This window comes from Phalacrocorax aristotelis, chromosome 9 (genome assembly GCF_949628215.1).
Source record: "Phalacrocorax aristotelis chromosome 9, bGulAri2.1, whole genome shotgun sequence".
Lineage (NCBI taxonomy): Eukaryota > Metazoa > Chordata > Aves > Suliformes > Phalacrocoracidae > Phalacrocorax > Phalacrocorax aristotelis.
The window spans coordinates 35582676-35603890 of record NC_134284.1 but is presented as its reverse complement, the minus strand read 5'-3'; the positions used below and the strand labels follow the sequence as shown (position 1 = coordinate 35603890).

The following is a 21215-nucleotide window of genomic DNA, read 5'->3' as shown; positions in this document are numbered from 1 at the left end:
TGCTTGAGGGTATGGTTTAGTGGTAGACTTGGCAGTGATAGGTTAGTGGTTGGACTCAGTGATCTTAAGGGTCTTTTCCAACCTTAATGATTCTATGATTCTATAATCCAGACCTGCCAATTAACAAGTAGAGCTGCTCCTCAGTACCTCATGAGCTATTACTGACATAGCAGATTACCATTTATATGCATTTATCACGTAAAGATGACATACATATCATGAACTCTGATAATCTCTTCTGAATTCTAATATTTCTAATATTTCAGTCTAATGAAAGATAAAACCTGTTAGACTTCTTATTGTCTCTAATTCTGCTGGTCTTGATTCCTTCAATACATAAGGAAGTCTCTTAAGAACTCGTCTCGACACTAAAGGCTAAAAGACAAAGCTCAGCATCTGCACAGCTCCCTCCATCACTGGAGCCCACATCCCCATCAGCAATGAGGTCTGGTTCCCACGTGACAGAAGTGGAGCCCGACTTCCCCGGCAGACCAGGGGACTTGCTGTAAGACTTTCCCCAAGAGGAAGACAGAGCTTTTGCTATGTTAGTATTGATCTTAATTTTAGTTCACAAGACTCAAAACTGAAAATTACGTCCCACATTACTCAGAATGAAAATTAAAACTATAGGATTTTGGCAGAAGGATTGCAAAGCTCCAACAGAAAACTTGACCTATGCAAGAACGGGACCAGAACAAGGGTATATTTGAACGAGGTAAGCCACAGAGTCAAATTTAATTTGCTCAATGCCATATACAGAGTATATTTACCGAGAAAGAAGAGCTAGGTAGTAGTCTTTTGGTCACCTCTTCTTCAGCTGTCCTACAGCCTGATGAGTGACAGCATCCCACTCAGTGCAGCTCCTCCAGAATAGTTTAGCAGCTAAATACTAATGCTACAGAACATCCCAGAGTTTGTGTTCAAAATAAAAACAAAACACAAGTACCCTTTTTTTTTTTTTAATAACCCACTGCATAGTAGTAGCAACCTTGGAGATTACACATCATTAGTTTAATGTGATGGAACAATAATCAGCACACTTTTTTCCCCAGCGTATGTCGGCACCAGCCACCGCAACCCAGATTCCCTGAAGCATACCCACACCTGTATCAGAGCAGATTAAAGGTTCCTTTAAATCCATGGTCCTGTCTCAAACAGCAGGTGCTTCAGAAAGTGGTTAAGAGCTGAGCAAGCAAATGGTGACGCTTTCCTGATGCACTCTCCCAGCAACGGCATCAGGATCTGCACAGTGCCTTCTGCAACAAGGACTAGCTGCAGACACAGCCTGCATTAGGCTGTCAGTCCAGGAGCAACACACATTCTTCCAACCTAGGCACAATATCAGTTGTGTCCCCCAACGCCGCACTCCAAAATGAGAGGTGCATTATTAGTAGGACTGGGGTTTTGGGGGAGTTGGGAGAGTTTTATGACATTACACACAAAAAAAATCATTGGGTTTTCCCACCGAGCCTGAACTTTTTCTCAGAGCTGCATCAAAAACCTGTCGTGGGACAGTAGAGCCCAACGTGACACCCATGGCAATCCCTGGGTACAACGCTTCCCACCACACACCCAAACAATACATGTGAGAAAGCACAGTTTGGGTAGGACACTTTCTGTAGCTAATGACCAGAAATAACACAGAAAACTGGTTTCAGAACCAGTTGTGCACTCTGCAGTTTTGTTTCATTTATTTTTAAGAGTGCAAGCCAGACAATTCCACCCCAGGGCATCCGCAGCACCGAGCTGTGTGAGATGGACAAAAATTGGAGAATCATTTCACTTGGACATCTGAATGCAAGTTTACGTGCTCAGTCTCCTCATCCCGCCGCTTTCTCCTTCAACACTGAGGAGGAGAAGGGGAAGATTCACACAGCAATACCACTCTCACAGCCTCCAGATTAGTGTTTTCAATTTCCACAGTGAGATCCCCTCCTCACCCCAACATAGTCGTCTCGTCTCCAGCCTTGGATCAACAGCCCAATTGACCAGAAGAGCCGTTTGTTTGACTGTGTCTTCATTTAATTTAATCATAATTGCAGCTCCTGTGGCAACCCTCCCATGCGTCCCCATCTTATTCACTCCTTGCCAAGCTTCACTCATCAGTGACCACGTTTTGCTGTCTCAAGTGCTGCCTTCTTCTCCTCAGTTACTGCCTATACCGTCAAAAGGTACCCTGACATCCTTGCCCAGCGACTGAAACAGAAGTTTCTCATCTGCTTTCTGACCTCTTACACTTTATAACTCTTAACCTGCTCTATGCAGTTTTGAAATTCCCATTATGCTGCATCATTCTTTCCATATCTCACAGTATCATCAAGCAGACCCTTGAATTCACCTACCTACATCTCTGAATTCACATCTACCACTGCCTTGAGCTCTCAGCCAACTAAGGTGACCCAAAGAAACGTCTCTCACCTGGGCTGCTCTAAATCCATGAACACAGATTCCTTTCTTACATGCAGGAAGCACAGTAAGTATTTTAGTTGTGATTAAAAAAAAAAAGAGAATTCAAAACATTACGGGCATCAGGGGAATAAAAAAAGAACAGGATACCGAAACAAACCAAGACTCTTGCATGTATGTACCAGAAGGCAGGTGCACAGAGACCTTGAAACAGAAGGTGGGATCTCAAAGATGCCACCAGAACCTGCCCATCTGTGGAGTAAAACTTAAGTGAACAACTGCCACAGGTTGGCACAACCACCAGCCCTTTCAGCAACATTTCAGCTGCGAGCTTTTCTACATGAGGACTTCAGTTTCACTGTTTGGTGTGGTATCCCTCTCCCATACAATACAAATGCTACCATGAACGCACCACATTCTTGTACGTAAGATTTCTGCAAAGGAAGGTCTTATTTCTCAAGACGAAACCCACGGTCCCCCACTGCTGTTCCCAGCACACAAGAAGAAGCCCTCAAGACCAACTCCAGGATCCTGAGGTCTCATGCTACGCTGCAGCCTCAACAGAGAGGCCAGCCATGAAGGACAGCAAGTCCTCAAGGGGCCTTGGTAACTCTAACACAACAATAACTTTTGGGGGTTTCATCATTTACTTGGGGTTTTTTTGCAAACACACAAACAAACATTCTTAAAAATGAGCACCCAAGATGCAGTATTAAATCTGACCGGAACTGCCAGACTGAATTAGGCTTCTGATGTGCTAGTTCACCCTTTATCCCTCAAATACGCAGCAACTGATGTGTTAGAGAAGAATTAGGTCTTGGTGGATGGCAACCTGCTGGTCTGCACCAGAACTTGAATTATGTCCTAATGCAGAAGTTCAAATAAGCATTCCTAGTGTTTATCATAATAACTACACACCATAATTAGCTACACAATTTTCCTTACTCTTATGATTTACATAAGCCAGTCTGTCACTTTTAAAAACTGCTCTGCAAATAGAGCTGGAAAACTATCAGGCAGCTAAAGCAAAGACCAGCAATGCTGGACGTACTCTTAAAATACTCCGAAACATCATCTTTTTACCAGCTGAGTTTAATACCCAAACCATAAAGCTGGGTGTTAATTAAAGGTCAATACATAACCAGAAAGCTTCTCAGAAAATGCAGCTTAAAAGCAGCAAGAGTTAATCCCCACTGAGTGAGCCTAGAAATGCTATCCTTCACGAGGATACTGCAACCTTTTGCAGTCCTGTACAACATTAGAAAACCACTTTTGTAAAAGAAATCAAACTTTCTTTTGAAAAGGGAAGCCTGCTGTACAAGGACAGCCTGGGAGAACTAGGTTAGTTCAGCCTTGAGAAAAGGAGGCTTAAAGGGGATCTCATCACCGTGTACGAGTACTTAAGGGGTAGCTACAAAGATGATGGAGATTCCCTTTTCAAAAGGAGTCACATGGAGCGGACAAGGAGGAATGGACACAAGCTGCTCTTGGGGAGATTCCGGTTGGACACGAGAGGGAAATTTTTCACAGTCAGAACAGTCACCCATTGGAATAATCTCCCCAGGGAAGGGGTTGACTCAGCCACGTTGGACACTTTTGAGATTCAGCTGGACAGGGTGCTGGGCCATCTTGTCCAGGCTGTGCTCTTCCTAGAAAGGTTGGACTAGATGATCCCTGAGGTCCCTTCCAACCTGGGATTCTGAAAGCTCTGAGAAAAAAATACTTTAAAATTTGCAGGTAAAGGTTAACCCAAGCAGAGTGGCCAGTTCTGACGGCTCACCGCTGAACAGGATCTCCTGAAACACTCCCCTGAGCAGCACCCTGCAAAGAGAGTAAAAGGCTGCCATTTGCTCAGAGCAGATGCAGGCCTTGGTGTCAGGATGTTCACAAGGGAGAGAACTGCTTGTACAGGCCACAGAGCAGCTTCAGAGCTCCTCTCCCCGGGCTCCTGCCAAAAGTAGTAGCTCCCACTATTGCTTTCTAGCTTTAGACTGAGTCGAGAGCATGCTGGTTCCGGTCCCAGTACCAGGCAGCACCCCCCACAAGCATCCTCAAACAACTTGCAGAAATGGCATACAACCTCTGTATTTTTTTCCTGCATTCCCCTGTATCTTACCTTTGGATAGATACATGTACCAATCCCACATAGGTGTAGCTACTGCAGAGGTTTGTGAGGTTTTTTTCTTTTCTTTTATATAAAACAAAATAAGTGAAATCTACCCAAAATTCCCCACAGCCCCATCCCGAGAAAACCTAAAAGGAGTATTGGACTGAATAAAGGCTCCCCTGCTCAGCACCAAGCACATCTCCATAACAGATGCTGAGCACATTTTTTGCCTTCATGCAGGAAGGTTTATGGATGGGTTAAAAATGTAGAAGGAACAAAAGAGGATAGTTTAAAAAAAAAAAGTGGGATGACTCTCAAATATTAACACAAATCTTACTGAATGGGATGAGATCTGTGCTAGACAGGAACAACTGCCCCTCCCGTCCTGAGTCCTCACAACACTCCGCTCATCCCCCGAGCTGTGCCAGGAAAGCTCACAGGTGAAGCAGGTGTTCAGCTAGTCTTTGCTTCTGGAAAAAAAAAAATACCTAACAGCAATTTCTAATTTTCAGGGCTCTTGGTCTTTTAGGAGGCAGAAACACCCAGAGGCAATTGTTCACTCCGCAACCTTCCAGCTGGATTTCTGAGAGGGAGAGCAGTACCAGGCTCCTTTATAGCAAAGGGCACAGAGGACTTCAGAAACCATTTCCCTAACAGACACTTTATAGATTCAATACACCAAAAGAGAACTGTCTCTTACAGCCATCACTGTTATTACCTTTCGGGATAAACCAAAAATAAAGATTCACATGCTAATTTTACTTTCTATATGTATTTCTGAATTCCTTGTGTCAGCTAGTTTGCACCGCAGTGGCACTACTAAGAGAGCCATCACCCTGGATTTCAGATCTCAGTATTGTACACAGACAAATATTGATTCTGTGGGTACTCTCCAGATGGACGCTGCCATTTCTCATCCTTCAGACAAGGAGCAGGCAACAGTACAAAGCAGGAGGCACACTTCACAGCTGTCACTCCCTATTTCCACATATACAGCACTTGCAGTTTGCCTTATTGAAGGAGCAGAACCTAGAATACACGAAAGTACCAGGGTTTAATTAAATACCACATTAAAACCTGAACCCAGTGCAGTCAGATCTGTGACTGGCACTGCTAAGCATAGCTATACTGCAAATAAGGCCTAAATGTATTTACTTTTGCTGGCAGTTGGTGAAATTTAGATAGTGTATCTGCTGCAGAAAAAACTGGGAGGAGGGGAACCCACCTTTCGCTCACAGACTTCAGACACTTTCTTACTCAAGGCCAATTAACTCAAGCAATAAGGGATTAAAAGCTCATTAACGATGTTAGGCCAACTCCTTTTACTCCCACACAGAAAACCAGACTAAGGATTTGTATAAGCAAAGTGGCTTTACAGTTCTGCTACAGATCTCTGCGGCCACTAAAACATTTAATTCTCATTCCCAGCAGTAACTACTGAAGAACAAAGACTTAGGGCAACAAGAATAACAAAGCAAAGACAGTGCACATCTTCACAACATTTATTGGGGGGGGCGGGAAGTCAGCTATATGCTTCTAAGTAGAGTCTGGTTATTCTCCTATGAAATCTTCTTGGCAGGTCATCATTTGCAAAATATTTGGCACAATCCTTCCAAAATTGAAAAGTTAAAGCTAGAAACAGACCTTGACCACAAAAGTACTGTTTAGCAACTAATGCAGCACAGAAGACACAAACAAATACCACGTGAGGAAAAAAAAAGAGCCCAATTTTGACTCAGTTGGAGCAGACTGCTGGCAAGAACCAAAACAAAAAAGTACCATTTCAAGTTACAACTATGTGCATTAGATTGTTTTGAAAGGCTACTAGAAATAGCTCACTTTCCTGAGGAATCATGCACAGTTTTTAATGTAAGATCACACAAATCAAAGAATGCCCACGAAGCTGCTAGCATACTTAAAGCTGAGCAGCTGTCTGACAGCTTTACTGGCGACGGTATAAAGTGGGGGAAAGAAAAGAAAAAAGAAAAATAAAGATACCTTCAAACACATTATTACACTAAAAAAACAGGATGGGTTTTAAAAGGGTTTATTCACCAGAAGATAGGAACAATAAATGTAAGACAATTTTATTTTACTCCTACGTTGAATGCATAGATCACGACACAGGAAAAAAAAAACCCCACAGTATTATGGAGTACAAAAATCAAGAAGCGTTAAAAGATCACACATTGTATCAGCTGCAGGGGAATTTATTTATTCCCTAGAGATGAAAGAACTAAGAAATATGTCAACCAAAATAGCTGGAGCAAAGCATCTATGTCTCTTCTTTCCACTGGAAAGAAAAATCAGTGAGTTGATCAGAGACAGCACTCGCTTTGCTGACACCCCCACCAAGTCAAGACAGCACCACTAAAACCATGTCATACATAAGGGACTCACATGGAAGACACCAACACTTTTTTATTTCAGGGAAGCTATGAAGAACTTATGCTTTTTTTTATGTAACAAGGATAGAACTGCTAAGCAATATGTCATAGTCACGCAGGAAATCCATGGCTGGGGTCCAAAGCACCGGACTGTGCTTTCCCATTGCAAGGAATCTGGCTTTCTAGGCAGGGAGGAAAAAGAAGTTTCTGAACGAAAAGGCAATGGCTTGCCTTTTTAAAATTTTTTCCTTCTAACTAAGCCACTTCTGTTGCATTAGAGAACTTTAAGACCATCGTTTCACTTTTTTGACACCAAAGAAGAAATTTTTTACAGCTTTGCTTTGCAGCCGTGAGCTAACACACAATAAGATGTGTCTCTTCAGAAAGGCAGAACTGAGGAACCGCTGTCGGCATCCTAAAGAGAAGAAACTGCAATTCAGAGATTGCAACTCTTATACTGTCACTATCAGCATGCAACTTCCTAAAACACCAGAAACACTTTTGGACATAATTCCAGATTAGTCTGAACAAAACACCCAAGTGTTTGCATTTGTTGGGGGTTTTGTTTGTTTTATTGAAGCTGTTTTGCCTAGAATTGCAGTACTTCACGCTGTAACGCAGCAGTGTGTGCAAGCTCACTTTTAACGACCAAGTGTTTGGGCAAACCTGTTGAGTTTTTCATGTCATACACAGGCTCTTCTGCAGTACCAAGCCTTCCAAACACAGGGTACAAGTCTGTACCGACTCCTTTTCATTACTGTAAATTAATTGAGAGAATCTACACAGGCGCAGGTGAAAAATGTAGATTTCAGTAGAAAAATCTGACAAAGCTGGTCAGTAATTGCCTCCTTAAATTTCAATTCCTCAGAAACGAACTAAGTTACAAAACTAAAAGGAACAAGCCATAAAGCTGTCTTCATTAAGAAAACAGGTCTGGGTGTTTTGTTCTTTGTTGTTGTTATTGTCAACTAAAACAGCAACGAGAATAGAAAGAATGAATAAAAAACCAGCTGTGTAAATCAAAGAAGTTAAAAAAAATAGTTTAAAATAGGAGCAGTGAGATTCTTCTTCTGTTCTAAGATTAAGCTTTGGCTTGCACCTGGACTATTATCAATTTTCACCTTCTTGGGGTGGAAGATGAGTAAGACACAATGATTTCCTCTCCATTTCATTTGTGTATATGTATATGCATTCTACAGCAATGCCTGGTTCTTTCTGACTATGGAGACGGTACCACTGTTCAGCTGTTTCCACTAGAATAAAACCCAATATTTATTTACAATCTTAATTTCGTATCTGATGATGAGGAAGTAGTGATCAGTAATATTTCTAATTCAGTAAGTAATGCAAAATTGCAGCCTGGACTTCTGTTGAAATAAATAGAAATATAATTTTCCTCATTAAAAACTTACTAAAATGTAAAATTATCTCGCACATTTAAAAGTTCTACTTAACCTTTCTCATGTATGTTTTGCACTTACGCTGATTAAGTACGGAGAGGAAATATGCTGCCATTTCATTACACATTATATCTTTCACGATCTTACAGCTATCTTATCCTCTTCACACCTTGTTTTTACCCAGAATGGAGGAGAGGAAACACAGTTCTTTTTTCTTTTTTTTTCTTTTTCAATTGTTTTCTCAGTTTTGACTCATCCACTCATCTAAATTATATAACTTGAAAAGAAGAAACCATTATTTTCTACAAGTTAATCTACAGGTGTCGAACACTGGTTTCACTTCAGTAGCCCAGTTTCAAGCACTTGGCCAGTGACTTCCTCACTTTACCAGTTCAACTTTCTTTAAAACATGGACCAAAACCACACTGCTTGAATACTACGCATGCTACGGAAATTAGACTATTACAGTAAATTAGGCCTGATGATTCAACTGGAATTTTGAAGAAATAATTTTTTTTCAATTTTATTATACTAAAGAACCTCTTCCATCTTGCCTTGTTCCTCTTTGCCTGCCTCTCCTCCTCCTTTCACATTCCACCCCTACAGGAGCTAACTTTGCTGCTCAGGTCAGCACAATCTGTACTCAAGACATCCCAGCGTAGGATTTAGACAAACCTCAACACCCACAGAATGATAAAAAGGAAAAATTTATGTTCATGTACCCTGAACAGGTGGTTGGCAGTTAGTTGAAGCAATGGCAGATCATAAAGCGTTCTCAAGATCTCCCTACCCATCCTCATAACTCCCTTTGTCCCAGGTTTAATATTGTGAAACAAATTTAAAAACAGACTCTCTAGACCGGAACTGTTTGGTGAAGTTTTAAAGGCACTATGTTAATGAAAACATTAGTCATGCCTCTTCACAACTACACAAGCAGCAGAGGGTTAGAACTCAAACAGTGCTTTAAATTTAAATGCAGACATGCCTGACACAAAACAGCATTATCAGAAACTGCTTATCCTGTCCAACTACTGACCCAGACTCCTCCTAAATACCTGGTGAAGGTATTTTGACTACGCAGATACACTCCGTCAAGCCTCAGAAACCCTCACCCCTCGTGAGCTGCTAATGCTACGAAAGCGATGCCCGTGTAGCTGAGCCTAGTTCAGTTGCCTCCCCTCCATGTGTCATAGAATCGTCCTCTCCCCTGCAATGGAAATCATCCTCTTAAGGCAGGGGGTGTTTAAAACAACAACGCTGCTTTCACCAGAACAGTTTTAAATGAAAAGGCATCTCAGCTGTTTAAGAGAGTCCATCATTAAATTTAAATTAACAGCCTCCCTCTGACGGACAACGCAACTGTGAGTACCTGCAAGGGATACATCAAATATTCTCCCTTACCCCACCGTAGACAAAGTGCATCAAAAGAAAAATTTCAGCTGCTGCTGTCTTCAAACCCCTCATAAATACAACACAAATACCTGCAGCTGTTAATCACTGGAGAGCAATGAACACTCATCAAGCATTGCTTCCTGTCAAATTCTAACTCTTAAGTTCTATCAATAAAAAGTACATCTATAAAAGATGGTACAGCCACACCTTTATTCTTTCTACCTACCACAGTTACATTTCCATGCCTGTGCAAGAGACTTTACCACTTATCTTTCCTTAAGATTAATGACTACATTTCCCAAACGCCTTTGGGAGTCTAAAGATTATAATTCAACTATTATCTTGCATGTCTGTACATTAAACAGCGAGTTAAGGCAATTGCACCACAATTCTATACTGCTTCAATAGCACACAGCTGAGACCAGAACAAGAATACAGCTTTTTGGGGTCGGCCATCACATTACACATAAGGAGAAATGATGCCTTTACTCACAGACTCATTAAGGTTGGAAAAGACCTCTAGGATCATCAAGTCCAACCCCCAACCCAACACCCCCAGGCCTCCTAAACCATGGCCCCAGGTGCCACGTCTACATGTCTTTTAAATACCTCCAGGGATGGTGACTCCCCCACCTCTCTGGGCAGCCTGTGCCAGTGCCTGAGCGCTCCCTCAGTAAAGACATTTTTTCTAACATCCATCTAAACCGCCCCTGACGCAGCTTGAGGCCGTTTCCTCTCATCCTGTCACTGGTGACTTGGGAGCAGAGACCAGCCCCCCCCTCACTCCAGCCCCTCTCAGGCAGCTGCAGAGAGCGAGAAGGGCTCCCCTCAGCCTGCCCTTCTCCAGGCTAAACCCCCCCAGCCGCCCCCCAGCACACTTGTGCTCCAGACCCTGCCCCAGCCCCGCTGCCCTTCTCTGGACACTCTCCAGCCCCTCAAGGGCCTCCTTGTCCCGAGGGGCCCAAACCTGAGCCCAGCATTCGAGGTGGGGCCTCCCCAGTGCCGAGCACGGGGGCCCCATCCCTGCCCGGCTCCTGCTGGCCACACCAGTGCTGACACAAGCCCGGGGGCTGGTGGCCTCCTTGGCCACCCAGGCACTGCTGGCTCATGCCCAGCCGGCTGTCAGCCAGCACCCCCAGGGCCTTCTCCGCCGGGCACTTCCCAGCCCCTCTGCCCCAGGCCTGGAGCGTTGCCTGGGGTTGGTGTGACCCAAGGGCAGGACCCGGCACTGGGCCTTGTTGAACCTCATACAGTTGGCCTTGGCCCATCGATCCAGCCTGTCCAGGTCCTTCTGCAGGGCCTTCCTACCCTTGAGCAGAGCGACACTCCCACCCAGTTTGGTGTCACCTGCAAACTCACTGAGGGTGCCCTTGATCCCCTCATCCAGATCGTTGATAAAGATATCAAACAAGACTGGCCCCAACACTGAGCCCTGGGGGACCCCGCTCGTGACTGGCCACCAGCCTGGTTTAGCTCCGTCACCACAACTCTCTGGGCTTGGCCATCCAGCCAGTTTTTACCCAGCGAAGAGTTCACCCGTCCAAGCCATGAGCTGCCTCCTTCTCTAGGAGGGTGCTGTGGCAGACGGTGCCAAAGGCTTTGCTGGAGCCCAGGCAGACACATCCACAGCCTTTCCCTCACCTACCCAACTATGACAAGGTGGGTCTCCTGGTCATAGTAGGAGATCAAGTTAGTCACACAGGACCTGCCTTTCATGAACCCATGAGATAACCCATAATACTGCACAGGAAAGAGCTACACAAAGAAAGTTCAAGAACGATTTCTTACCAACAAGCCAGCAGAGTCTCCCTGCAATGACCTCTTCACTCTCTGAAGACAAACAGCACCTGCCTTTCTGGAGTGTCTCAAAATTCACGTTTCAACAGGCAAAAAATCCAGCTGTTTGCATTCACCTGAAAATATGTTTTATTCAGCTTTCTGGAAACATCCAGCCAAATCTGCCTCATCTCTATGAAAATGTGAACCTTCTATATGCTATATTCATGTGAAAGACACAAAAACAGACTTGGGAGAAGAGTAATTCCGACATGCCAAAATACCAAATGTGGCATTGAAGATACCGTTTTGACAGATCAGTTCAGTAAATGCAGTGGTTCTGGCCACCAGGACCACAGGTCAGCTCAAACTTCTCAGGGGTATCCCTGACGCATCTTCATGATCTTTTTACTATCTTCAGGAGCAGAGAAGTCAGCAGAAACACATACAGCAACACACAGGATAACAGACTAGGGAAAAGTACTGGAAGAAGCTAAGGCTTTTAAACAAAAGCCTTGGCGCTTCTTATTCGCCCTCTGTTGCAAAAAATTTCAGATTTTTTACTGCCTGCTTTTGATACACTGACTGGTGTCTGCTCAAACCACATCTTAGCATCCCGCAGCCTCAAAAGTGAGCTGCTTCACGAGATTTGTGGTGCTAAATGTGCCATTCACTTCCTCCGAATGTGTACCTTGCATTGAAACAGAGCTCTGGGGTGGAAGGCAGAAAAGGCACAGCTCATGTAAAGCACCTCTCAAGTTCGAGACTGGTCTCCAAAAATGGGTGCAACATGCAGGGAACAAAAGAACATGCTCTGGTTAACCCCTTCCTGTGCAAGTCCGCAGGATGCCTCAGCCTCCCTCGCTGATTGTACCACGAATAAATGAGGAATAACAAAATCATCTATGCAGCAGACCATCTCCTGAAGGATCAGTACTAGACAGTAATACAGCACCTGAAGACTACATCACTAGTCCCATAATTTGGCTAGCTCTTGACACAGTGGAGAGGAACATACCATCCTGTGTCCGACGGCTCTGTTAGTGGTCACTGACTCAGAAATAAGGACTTAGCCCTTTCCCTAATGCTTCCCCCCCGCAATGCTTCCATGTAGGCAAGGCTCCTCTTGAATCCCTTTCCTTGGGATGTGACAGGGGCAGGATGGAAACAGCACCCACAAAACAGCTTTGCCCCTGACCTCCAGTCCCAACTGAAAGAGCAGCCAGGAAGCAATTCCTTTGCTCACCCTCCCGTGCGCTCTTTGCACCAAGTGTGAGAGCTCCAGAGACAGTGAAGCTGCAGCTTCTCGGCACAGCATTTTCCATCTGCCACAGGGGAAGGTAAACTTTGGCTCTTTGAGCGGCTGAGAAGCTCCTTGCAGACACTGTCCACCATGCTGAATAAAATGAATTACTCTAACGCTTGGGTGAAGGAATTTAGAAAGCTGAAGAGCAGAATGGAAACCTCTCTGTGCCAAACACTGAAATTTTCCCCCAGACAATCCAGAAAGGAAGAGCAGTTTATCCAGCCTCTGTATGTGAGGAGATCCCAACAGCTCAGACCTTCACGTGATGGAGACATTTCCCACGGGCCGGCCACAGGGGAACACATGAGCAGGCAGGTCTGGGTCTCAAAATTATCCAGCAAATGAAGATACTGATTTTGCAGAGCTGGTTAGGTTGGGAACAGAGTTAAAAGGCATTTCATTCTCAGTGGCACTTCTCTGGTATTTTGATAAACAGAAGGGACTCCAATTTTTTAGCCAACCCACTCTTGAACAGGTTCCCTAAATGAGACACGGGAAAGGGCATGGGAGATGCAAAATAAATAATGCTATACGATGCAGCCTGTGTAAACATGCTCTCCAGTCTAGCAACCACAGCTTGGAGAAAAACATGGTGGTGCACAATACAGAAACCCCTTCACTATAGTTAGACACATTGAGTTAACCTGTCAGAAAGATTATGCTACTTGGTGAGGCTAGACAGGAAGTTCAGATAAATGATCTTCTGCAATCCCTCTTCCACAGGTACATTCTCCAAGGAGATTCTGGGAAGGCCTGGTGGAATAAATTGTCTTTTGCTATTTTTAACTACTGTCAGCGTCAGGTCTGCCTTATTTACTTACTCCCATTAAAAACAAGGTAGCCTCTGGCTTTACAGATCACAAATGCAAAATCTTGAACAAAATACCCTGCCCTTGCCATTGATTTTTTAATAGGAATCCCAGAACACACTCAGGACCACCAAAACTGCCATAAACCACAAACCAAAGGCTGCTGCGCCCAGCAAACCTTGCTCAGTGCTCCTATTGCTAAGAATCCTTCAGAAATTGGGAAAAAAAACTATTCAACACCTTGAAGAAATATAAAATCTGAAATCCTAACAAAATGGCAAAGTGTGAGAAAGTCTTGGCAATCTAGAACGTAAGGCACTGAGGTTGCCTTGAGCTGATGAACAACTTTTATGAATATGGAGACCTACCCATTTTGCATTGTTCCCAAATGGCATCACCTTGGGCTGATGCTGCCTTTTCATTCACAGCCATAACCAAGAAGCCAGGTGCCAAACATGAGTAAAGGCAGCAAGCATATTTGTTTTCCCAGCTGCAGAGCGGATGGACAGTTGCTGGTGTCAGCGAAATATGCTGGCAAACTCTGTTATGGCCTTACTAACAGGAAGAGCTATTCTCTCTGACATGGATGATCTGCGTATTTCTACCACGCACCTCCGCTGATGGAACTGGGAATCACTCAGACACCTCATGCTATAAATCTTGGGTGCATTCAAAGTTATCCAAATGCGTTGGCAATGCAAACAACCGTTGCATCTTCTGGAGACAAAGTAGACACTGGTATGCAAATGTCCTGATTTTTGATCTGTTCTTCCTTCTCAGAGATTTCCTCTGCTGTTGGAGGGGGTGGGTAGTGTGTGCGTTTCAAATTGTGTATGAACTGCACCATTCACTTCCTCTGAATGTGTACCTTGCATTGAAACAGAGCTCTGGGGTGGAAGGCAGAAAAGGCACAGCTCATGTGAAGCACCTCTCGAGTTCGAGACTGGTCTCCAAAAATGGGTGCAACATGCAGGGAACTAAAGAACATGCTCTGGTTAACCCCTTCCTGTGCAAGTCCGCAGGATGCCTCAGCCTCCCTCGCTGATTGTACCACGAATAAATGAGGAATAACAAAATCATCTATGCAGCAGACCGTCTCCTGAAGGATCAGTACTAGACTGCAACTGAAGACTACATCAGAGACAGGACTGGTACCAACAGAACATTAAACTCAATACAACGGACTCTCAGTGCCTCCTTGGCTTAAGAGACGCTGGGTACAGCCTTGTACTAGCTGATGGCAGCACACTGAAAAGTTGCTACCACTCTTTCTTTGGCTCCTCTGAGGACCCAACCCAGGAGGACACCACTCTTCAAAAGAGCTGCAAAAGAAATCAGACCTTATTTTTAAGATTTTAGGGACTACCTGCTTTTGAATGTACGAGACATGAAAAAACAGATATAGGGAGAGACACTATTCCCATCACATAACCTACCAATGACAGAAAAATTGAGCAACAGGAGATAATAATTAAATATTACAAAAAAAAGCCAAACAGCTTTCTATGTTCCATAACACCAAATACTTTATAAAACAACAACATCAAAACAACAAACCTACAAGATTACAAATGGAAAAGCAAGGGCTTCCCCCCAACTCCTGAATATCCTATCAGAAGGTGTCAATAAGCCACCGAGCACTTTAGTTCTCCACTATATATATATATATCCTACTGACTGCGTCCTAAAAGAAAAGCATGCCGTTTCCCAGAAGAGAGATGCCACAGCAACAAGAAGAAACTCAACAGCTCTGGTTTGATGCCATTCTAAACACCCTTCATATGGAAAAACAAGAGTACGCAGAGTTCAGGCATGGCTACAGCAAACACTGCTAACCAGACGGGTTTGATCTGGAGAGGAAGAGTGGAATCCCCCGATGTGACAGACGTGTTATGGTATTTTATATGTGCAAGCAATGTATATTCACCAGGGACAGAAGTGCTGAATCAGGGGTGGCCAGGCCAATTGGTCTGCAGCTGCCAAAACATATTTGTATGAAGTTGGGAGTATGTGATTAAACACTGTCATAGCCCTAACTGTACTCTGGTATTAAAACACAGCCTTAATACTCCATTCTTAACCTGTTGACTTTAAGTAGTAGCACGCTTTAACCGGTAAGTTCTCAAGATCTGTGAAATTAGACCGACATTAAGAATTATTTTCAAAATATCAAATACAGGTTCTCAACAGCCTTTGACTTCACCAGGAATTATACCCCAGAGCTCCACAAATAAAGCACTGACCACACAGGCGGGGCTGAAACCTGACTCAGACTGGACAAACTCCCACTTTTATGGCAACCTTTAAAAAAAGATATATTTTTTTTCAGAGCCGCGTTTGAGCAAAAGTCTCTGTCTGCTACTATCTAATTTCACTGCTCCCTGTTTTCCTGCAGCAGTGACCAGTGGCAAACCAGTACAGGTTTCTTCTAAGTTAATGCCTTTACCTGGTGCAGGAGATTAAAAAAAAAAAAAATCCCAAAAGAATAAGAAAGACTGAGCAGGTGACTCAAGAAGAAATGAAATTTCCATTATATTTAATAAAAATGCAACTCCTGTTTACAGAGACTGTATTAATGCTATTAATTTGGTACATTTCTCTCCCCCTGTGCTTACTTTCAAAGAAAGCTGCTGCAGCACTGTTCACAATCCTGCTTGGAAAAACCCAAACAAGACAGCTTTAGAATTGCTGCACAAGATCATATTTGATCATTGCCTCTCAGTGAGGAAGACATCCAGCTATTCATCCCGCAAAAGCAGCCTGCAGAGGGTGCTGGGCTGGGCAGATACACAATCTTTCAGCTCAGCTGCCAAACAAGAGCATTCAAAAAGACAGTCTACATAAACCATCCTTTTGTTCCCCTTCTCCAAACTCAAAGATTAGTTAAAACTCTATTTGGGGCACTTGCATTAAAAAACCACAAAAGTACAAGCCCTGTGTAGCTGCGGGAGAAGGAGACAGAGGAGGTAATAGCGAGTGGAACTCTTTTGTTCCCCAGCAGAGTCAACAGGCACTCACGCATGTATAAGACTTTAAATTCCCATTTACGTGAAAGGGTTGGGGACCCCGCATCTCTCACCACAACATAGGGTATTCTCTCCCCTAAATCTCTCCACCAAACCTATTCTGAGTCATTAATAAATAGTCAAATAAAAGCTCCATGCAGGAAATCCCAGTAAGATACAGCTAGAGTAAATTATTGCCCTAATACAGCACTTGTTTTCTAAGTCCCATCAGGACACCAACATCTACAAGCATGTAACACTGAATGACTTGCTGTTCCGATGCAACCGAATCCCACGAGCTAACCCGAACAGGCCGGTCTCACACTATTCCAAGTACTTCCAGAAAATAACATGGACTGCAGAAACACATGCTTAGAGAGCCAACGATGTGAACTTGTTATCAAAACCAGCCTTATATGAATTAGACTTCAAGGCCCTACTGAAAAGCTGCAGGTTCACTGACAAAGTCATGCTGGCACCCTTGACAGCTCATCAAGAGCCGGGATCTAACCACACTGTGGGAATTTACCTGGGATAGGGCCTGACGGAACAATTCCTAGTGCTGGAGATTAAATTCCTTTTACAGTTCCTAGTGGCTTTTTAAATTTTCTGCCCTGAGACACCGGTCAGCTGGATGTTTCTGCATTAACCAGACACACAAAGTCTATTTCAGCACAATGGTGCAGACACATGAACAAACTTACATCACTTTTACATATTGCTTTGAGACTTTCATGTATATGACCAAGGAGGGCAAACAGAAATCTTGCTGGGAAAGGCAAATTAAAACCTCACTCTTGCAGATCTTGCCTTCGGAGTGTTAAGGGACACAATGCTGAGGATGCTAACCACCTGACAGAGAGAGGGGACGACAAAAATACTGTCAGCCTATTATTAAGTTCCGGTGGGTACCCAATCTTCGTTATTACAGCCCCTTTCAGAAGTCAGCAGTTTAAGATAGCTTGATACAATGCTTTGAGAGGTAAATTATTCCAACGAATTAGAATTGGCTTAAGAGTAATAACTTCTATTAAAAATAAAAAAAAGCTTTCCCAACACAGATGAGGCAACTAACACATTAGGATTATAATGGAAAGCGTGCTTTCAAGACTGGCAGACCCAAACTTGGATCTACTTATGGTGTGAATTGGTAAGAAAATAGTTTATTTACAGATGGTTTCTCCCCTACCCTGAAATGCATTTTTTTGGGAAAAAAAAAATTAAAACATCATCAACAATCCAGTTTTTACAAGCAACCTCACAATCAAGCATTGTGTGCCATGTGACAGACAAGAGGAAAATACCCCACAAACACTAAGAAAACACATTTCAGTTTTAAGCTTCCATAGTAGTAATGAAAAGCGAAGTGGGTAGGAGATTTTTTAGAAAGGTCTTAAATATTCTTCTGTAACCTAATAGTGAACACAAATATTTGCTTAACCTCAGCCTTCAACATCCAAAAAAGAACTAATTACTCTAAAAGCTACCAAACGCCCTGAGAAGAATTTGAGGCATGAACCACCACCACCAAAAAGCATCTGAGGAAGAGGCAGATCTCCCACAATCAGAAAGGCTGTCTCGTTTAGACATCCTAAAAACAACTGTGCTGGAGACGGTGGTGACTCATTAGTAGCGACAGAGCAGAGAAACCACTTAGAGAGGTGAGAGGAAAATTCCATTTTTATTTAAGAGCGCTCTCTAGCAAACCTTGCCCAAGCTCTGCAACACAACAATTGGATATTCACTAAGAAATGCGTTTTATAAACACCACTGACAGCCCTCAGCAAGGACAAGATGTGCCATCTGTGCGAAGAAGAGACTTAGAGCAGACTTAGAAAAATAAAAGTAAAATGTTTACACGTCAAGTCCTTTCAAGAGAAGAGGTTTACCTTAGTTACTTTTAAAATTAACGTAACATCAATGACTTTAAAAAATAAGTTTGCTTTGCATATTTGTCGTAACAGCCGGTGCCATCCGACGCGGTATTCCCTCGATACAGTTCCTCCCTGTTGCAGGGCTTTGTAAAAACAGAGAGCAAACCAATGACCTAGAAACAAATGTAGGCTCTCAAACTACTTTAAACTCGTTAACTTTATACTTGTTTTAGACTCATAACAACCACTGAAAGAGACTGCCAGAGACTTTGATTTAGATTTGCCAGGTTGCACTGTGAGAAGGTTTGGGTTTATTCCTATCTGGAACTGTTTCAGGAACAGAAGGCACATTTTTCATTACCCAAAGAATTGGGGGGGGCGGGGGGAGGGTTCTGGTTTTTTTTTTTTTAAAGGAGATATGTTTACATGGCACAGAGCAGAGCCATGCATTCAAACCAGCTCCGGAAACGGAAGCTGTGTGACATGTCAGCACAGCTCTCCACTAATTACCAGGATAATGAGAAGCAGAATATTTCTTTTTCCACAAAGAGATGACACAAAAGGACTTCTCTGCAACGCAACTAGTTATTTCTTATCATGCTCTGCCCTGTACTATGCGGGCATACCCGAATAAATGAGCTCAACATAATGCTGAGTTTCAGATTTATGAAACCTGAAATGTTCTTTTAAAGGATTTAGGATTTTTACAAGGGCATGTAATGATAGGAAAGGAGGAATGGCTTCGAACTGAAAAAGAGCAGATGTAGATTAGATATAAGGAAGCAATTCTTCACTCTGAGGCACTGGAACAGGTTGCCCAGGGAAGCTGTGGATGCCCCATCCCTGGAAGTGTTCAAGGCCACGCTGGATGGGGCTCCGAGCAACCTGGTCTAGTGGAAGGTGTCCCTGCCCGTGGCAGGGGGCTTGGAACTACATGATCTTTAAGGTTGCTTCCAACCCAAACCGTTCTGTGATGATTCTATGATTCCCTAGCAAAGAAGCTGACCGATCTGTGGGCAGCACTCTAAGATTACAAAAAGAAAAAAAAAAAAAGACAAGAAAAAAGGAAGGTAACTATGCATCATGAAAACTTTTAAAAATAACTCCCCAAGGCCATAAGCAACCGTTTCAAAGGGGTCGTGGGAACAAGATCCATCTATAAAACTTCAATTTGAACATTAGCAAAGAGCCCTCCCCCAGCATGAGCAATTACCTCTGCCTTTCATGTGGCAGAGTAACACACCTTTTCTTGTACAGTTGGTTGTGTCAGGTCTATTTTAAAACACACTCAACAGCATTACAAAGCAAAACATCAGAGATGCTGTTCCCATGCAGCTGAAAATGCAGATAACCAAACAGAGGCCGAAAACTTTAAGGTTTTCTTTATAAGCAACCCAAGCCTTAATGCTGCCGAGCATCCCTGAGGTGCGGGGAAGGGGCTCATACCCCCCAGGGATGCACACGGAGGGGAACGTGCCCTGCTTACACCTTTGGGTTCCCGTGGCTCTGGCAATGTGAGCACCAGTACACACCGCTTCAAGAGCATCTACTCGACTTGCAACGCTGACTCTACCGCGAGCTGTAACTCCGTTCCAGCTTCTGAAGAGCTTTAATCTGCTTCTGCCTCCTGCGTGTTATTATTAACCTCAGGGATAAACTTGCACCTTTTTAAATCAGGTGCTTTAGATGATGCGCTCTTGAAACGGGTACAGCAAGTAGATATCCTCACCTTCTTTAGCAGCGAGGTGGAAACTATCACCTGCAATATTCACTAATTCAAACCTCTAAGAAATCAGCGAGGGGGCCAGGAAAAGGGACCCTTCTCCAACGCTGCAAGAAGTCAATCCTTCTAAATAAAAGGGGGGTGGGGGAACGTCAAGCTTTGCCAGAGATGCCCCGAGTGCAAAGGTTTTTCAGGGGCCGGGCCCTGGACGCCCTGAGCTCAGCCGTGAGGAAGGGCCCTCGCCGCGGCCCCTCACGCCTCTCACCTTGTACACATCGCCGTAGGTGCCGCTCCCCACCCGCTGGATCAGCTCGTAGTCCTGCTGCGGGTTCCTCCTCAGGATATCCCCGCCCGGCCGCGCCGCCGGCTCCATCTCCGGCCCCGCGTCGCCCCCGCCGGGGGAAGGGGAGCAGCGGCCGCTTTCCCCCTCGCCCCTCCGGCCAGGCTTCGCTCCTAGCGCGGCAGCCGGTCCATGGCTCCTGCGGCGGAAAGCGCCTGCTGAGGCGGGAGCGGGGCGGGGGGGGCTGCCGGGGCGGGCTCGGGGCCGCGGCCGCCGAGACAAAGGCGGGCTGCCGGCGGCTGTTGGCGGCCCGGCGGCAGCGCCCTCCGCAGCCCGCGGCGGCTCCCCAGGGGTAACGGGGAAGCGTCGAACCCGGCGGGCAGCAACCGGCCCCGGCAACCGTGGGGAAGGAGGGACGGAGGGAGAGGGGAGGTCCCGTCCCGCCGGCGCTGAGGAGGCGCCGCGGCCCGCCCGCCGCCGGCCGAGGCAGCTGCCAGCTCGCCGGCCCGCAGCCAGGCCCGCAGCAAGGCCGGGCCGGCTCCTACCTGCGCGCCCACAGCCCTTTGTCCCGCCGGAGAGGGAGCGGCACCGCCGCTGCCGCCGCCGCCTCTTCCTCCTCCGGCGGCCCCGCGCTGCCCCCGCCCCGGCCGCGGCCCCGCTGCCCGCCGCGGCCCCGGCCCCCACGCACACACCGCCCGGCCAAGCCGAGCCGGGACGGGTCGGGACGGGACGAGACGAGACAGCAACGGG

General features: G+C 45.0%; 1 protein-coding gene across 3 annotated transcripts in view; it reads right to left on the bottom strand.

Annotated features, from left to right (window-relative positions):
- MAP4K5 (mitogen-activated protein kinase kinase kinase kinase 5) overlaps positions 1-21215 on the bottom strand; it is a 71505-nt gene extending 50290 nt beyond the window's left edge. The window contains exons 1-2 of one of the 3 annotated variants that reach the window (XM_075104372.1): positions 21011-21123; positions 20451-20664 (exon numbers count right to left, since the gene is read on the bottom strand). In XM_075104372.1, coding sequence (XP_074960473.1) covers positions 20451-20558 — 108 coding nt within the window. In that variant the 5' untranslated portion in view covers positions 20559-20664; positions 21011-21123. Of the gene's footprint in view, positions 1-20450; positions 20665-21010 lie in introns of those variants that run through there. The other 2 variants (XM_075104373.1, XM_075104371.1) reach the window with 2 other exon arrangements.